The sequence below is a fragment of the Cornus florida genome, unplaced genomic scaffold (genome assembly GCF_030987335.1).
Source record: "Cornus florida cultivar Cherokee Brave unplaced genomic scaffold, ASM3098733v1 CherokeeBrave_3.0.0_Hap2_Chr01, whole genome shotgun sequence".
In the NCBI taxonomy this organism is placed as follows: domain Eukaryota; kingdom Viridiplantae; phylum Streptophyta; class Magnoliopsida; order Cornales; family Cornaceae; genus Cornus; species Cornus florida.
In genome coordinates, this window is record NW_026775571.1 from 54,975,445 (window position 1) to 54,979,879 (window position 4,435).

A 4,435-nucleotide genomic window follows, 5' to 3' on the forward strand; every position below is an offset into this window, starting at 1 on the left:
TATATATATATATATCACTTCACAATTTACATGTGCCAAAACTTTAAAGTGTTAATTTTTATTTGTAGTAGAACAATGAATACCAAATTTTTTTTTTCGCGCGCGGGGGGGGGGGGGGAGGGGGACAATGAATATCAGTAAGTTTGAACTTTTTCATTAATAATGCCCTTCTACTGATTAAATATATCGGTGAAATTCGAAAGATTTGGTTATAATTTGCATTTTTTAATTTATGAAACATAGTTATATTCTGGATCAGTGTATGTATGATGCTGTATACTTACAGAACAGATTACAGATTGATTCTTCACGTTAGTTAAGCTTCTTTTATAAGCACATGTGCAGATCATAAGCTTATGATGATTCTATTTCTATACATGAACTATTAGTTCAGATGATGTTTTATTATTTATTTATTTATTATTATACTTTCGGAAAGCATTACTTCAGATGATGTTCATCATTTATATATATATATATATATATATTACCAGAAGCAGAAATGAACAGTTTAAATTACTGTGCAGCTAGTAAAGTGAAGCTTTGAAAGGTGCTTCTCTTTATGGGCATGTTAAACATGTATCGCAATAACAATAGTAGCTTCATAAATTGCTGCATTTTTAGTATGAAAAAAACTAGTGTAACATGATTCATTGGTAATATAATTAATTTTATATTGAAGTCAAGTGATAGCTAGAACTCAAAGAAATAATACAGGATATTGGTTAGACAGCTATAATTATTTGTTGATTAATTAATGGTACCAAAGAAGGGTTTGCTTCAACCTTTTGCACTTAACAGTTCTTTAAAAATAAGTATAAAATATGGGTTAATGTTATTTATAGTGTATGTTCAATCGCTTCCTCAAGTAATTTCATTCGTGGGACCAAAATAAATAAACCAACGATTATTTCATTTTATAAGGAGTGTGATATGAATTTTGAAAGTCGGACATAATACACTAATTCATAAGTATAAAGTATAGGTCAATGTTATTATAGGATATGTTCAATCACTTCCGCAAGTAATTTCATTCATGGGACCAAAATATATACAGAGTAAATTAATATATATTTATTTCATTTTATAAGGGGTGTGATACAAACTTCGAAAGTCGAACATAATAAACTATATTTATTTGAGCAAAATGACATTATTTTTGCTCTCGTAACCAAAAAAAAAAAAATTAGATGTATTCAACTCCTAATTTAAAAAATAAAAAATAAAAAAATAAAAAATAAATGGTTAATAAGTTATTCACTTTGCCCCATCCACATATTTTTTTTATGTTTTTTTCCCAAAGTCTTCCCCATCCACTTATTTCTTTACCAGGCCCTCACCTTTCATCTTTTTCAAGATGTATAACTCGAGAAAGGACCTCAGCTCTATAGTGTCTATATAAGTAATTTTCCCCTTTCTTTCTAATGCTCCTCTTGATCTCTCTCTATCTTTTATTTCGCTCTCTAATCCTGCGCCCTCCGTTTGATTTGTTGGACCACGAGACAGCGACATGCTCCCCACCTGCCCACGCGCACGCGGCCCACGAGATAACCCTAATTTTCAAGAACCCCACACCTAAACGGAGTCGGAGAGAGAGAAAAGAAACCTCAAATGTAGAGAGAGAAAGTACAAGAAAAAAAAAAAAAAAAAAAAAAAAAAAAAAAAAAAAAAAAAACCAGCTCCCCCAAGTCGCAACACAAACGCATCAATCAAAAAAAACATAAAAACAAATTTGTCGACGATTGTTATTGCTATAATGTTGTTGTACTAATTAGTTATATATATATATATGTATGTATACTGTATACACACACATACTATAAACATATATCATATTACAAACAAACTATTGGGGTTTTCAACACCTCTGAGTGCTTTATTCTTTTCAACTTTTCCTGTTGATTCTTGCAAGGGTTTTTTTGTGCATCATTTCTTTCTTCTCTCCACTATTTAGATCACTTGGGTCTTTGTGTTCTCTTTCAAGATCTACATCCTCAACCTTCTCTCTCTAGATCTTCTCTCTCTGCTTGATGCACCTAATTCTCTTCTTCTCATCATCTCTCCCTCTCTCTCAAATCAGTGAAAGAGTAAGAAATTCTGTTGGTTTAGCTTTTGGTTTCATTTTTACCAAGTCAACAAGTGAAAGAGGCAAAGAGGGAGGCTAATCAGCTGTTGGGTTGTCTTCATAATATTTCTTCTACTCGCTGCAAGTTTTGCTTGAATTTGCAAGCCTGGCTAATCGGTGGTGGACCGGACAGGTAGGACTGCCGGGAATTGAGCCGGCAGCTAGTCCTCCGATGCTGAATAAACGGGATCTACAGATATCCATAAATGAAAATTACAGTAGTGGTAGAAGTGGTGGCATGAGAGGTGATGACGACGATGAAGAAAGAGAGAACTATGATGACCCCAAAGAAGGAGCAGTTGAGGTCGGTACACGAAGACCTAGAGGCCGGCCTCCTGGATCTAAAAACAAGCCGAAACCACCCATCTTCGTGACCCGTGATAGCCCTAACGCGCTCCGTAGCCATGTGATGGAGGTGGCTAGTGGCACAGATGTGGCGGAAAGCATAGCCCAATTCGCGAGGAAGCGTCAGCGAGGTGTCTGTGTGCTCAGTGGAAGCGGCTCGGTGGCCAACGTGATGCTGAGACAGCCGGCTGCACCGGGTGCTGTGGTGGCACTACAGGGGAGGTTTGAGATCCTGTCCCTAACGGGGGCATTTCTACCCGGACCGGCCCCTCCTGGATCAACAGGATTGACCGTGTACCTGGCAGGCGGTCAAGGGCAGGTGGTTGGAGGGAGTGTCGTTGGGACACTTGTGGCGGCCGGACCAGTCATGGTCATTGCCGCCACTTTTGCTAATGCAACCTATGAGAGATTACCGCTGGAGGAAGAAGAGCATGATGATGCAGGTAGTGCTGGGCAGGCTCAGCTGCCCGGAAATTCACCGCCTGCCATTGGAAGTAGTGGTGGGGGTCAACAGCAGCCCGGGCTACCTGAATCCTCGTCTTTGCCCCTTTTCAATATGCCGGCGAATTTATTGGCTAATGGAGTTCAAATGAGTCATGATGCCTACAATTGGACTCATACCAGGCCACCTTATTGAATGGAAGAGCAAAAGAAAGAGGGAGAAAGAGAGGAATGGCGTAAGTACTTCATCATATTTGAATAGTGAGATTAAGATAGAAATTGGAAAGAAATATATAGGGTACTAAGAGAAGTGAATGAGATCCAAAGCAATATATATATAGTTCCCTATGTACATTAAATTTCGTGTTGCTTCCTTTCTGTTTGTAATAAAAAGTTGGTTTATTTCTATTTTAATGATTTCTACTCAATAATTGATTTATATATTGGTTCTTCTTGGTGCTTTAATAGTATATATATAATTGATCATCATTTGATTGATATATATATATATATATATATATATTTATGTTGTTTATATGAACCATGGATTAGACTTCAAAGATATGGAGATAAATGTTAGATGAAGTGACTTCGTTTAAAATAATTTCCTGTACCCATTTTGAGTTGTGACTAATCAACAACCATGGAGGGTTACTTGAGGGGAAAGAAAGAAATAAATTTTTTTAAAAAAAAAACATTGATGGTTCTAATTTTGTTCTTAGGATATATTAAAACTAAGGGTAAAACTAGGGTACTCCAAAAAATAAAAATTAACAAGTTAGTACTCTCTTTTTTTCAGAAAATAAGTTAGCACTCTTTGCAGCCACATTGATGAAGCTTTTCATATCGGTATCTGCCAGATTTGTCCTAAGATAGCATTTCCATTATGCAATGATTTTCCACATTTTTCACTGAAATATTCTTTTTTCTTTGATTTTCTTTGAGTACTATAATTATAGAAAACATTTTATGATCCATAACTCATTAGTCATTTCATCATATCCAGGTTGAAAAAATAAAATAAAAAATACAATCCTACCCATTCATCTGATTTGATAAAATGGATCAATTCCTTCATCTAGCATATACTAAATTCAAGTGCATAAACTAAGTGGTTGAATACGTCAGAATAATATAAAATTTGGTAAAACTCTAATCCTGTAGACCTTAATTTAATACAAGTTGTTCATAAAAGTAACAAGGTCAAATAATTAAATATTTTTATTCTATGATCATGAAAATAGTAAAGAGCACCATTTTTTCTTTTTGTATTCTTTAACTTTAGGACACCTTTTGAAATTTTCTATTTTGAAATTTAGTGAGTACGTGACAACTTCTAAGATTAACCCAGTATACTTATAACTGGAAGATCCTCATCATCTAATCATGAATAGCATTTTTAGTTTAAATATTCTTTTTTCTTGCTTGAACAAATAATTTATTTGCATAGCAGATTAATAACACATGCTGGCATTCTGTTGGATGGTCATAGAAGAGATTAGTTTTGTATGATGGAAAATATAT

The 4,435-nt window shown here is 34.9% G+C and overlaps 1 protein-coding gene across 1 annotated transcript; it reads left to right on the top strand.

The window, feature by feature from the left end:
* Positions 1–1,987: 1,987 nt before the first annotated feature.
* LOC132297805 (AT-hook motif nuclear-localized protein 20-like) lies at positions 1,988–3,258 on the top strand. Its single transcript, XM_059794940.1, has one exon. It carries the CDS (start codon positions 2,298–2,300, stop codon positions 3,105–3,107), a length of 810 nt encoding a protein of 269 aa, XP_059650923.1. The 5' UTR covers positions 1,988–2,297; the 3' UTR covers positions 3,108–3,258.
* Positions 3,259–4,435: the final 1,177 nt, after the last annotated feature.

What these genes read in the sequence shown, in the direction of transcription:
- LOC132297805 (XM_059794940.1), top strand. Translation starts at nt 2,298, where the DNA reads ATGCTGAATAAACGGGATCTACAGATATCCATAAATGAAAATTACAGT.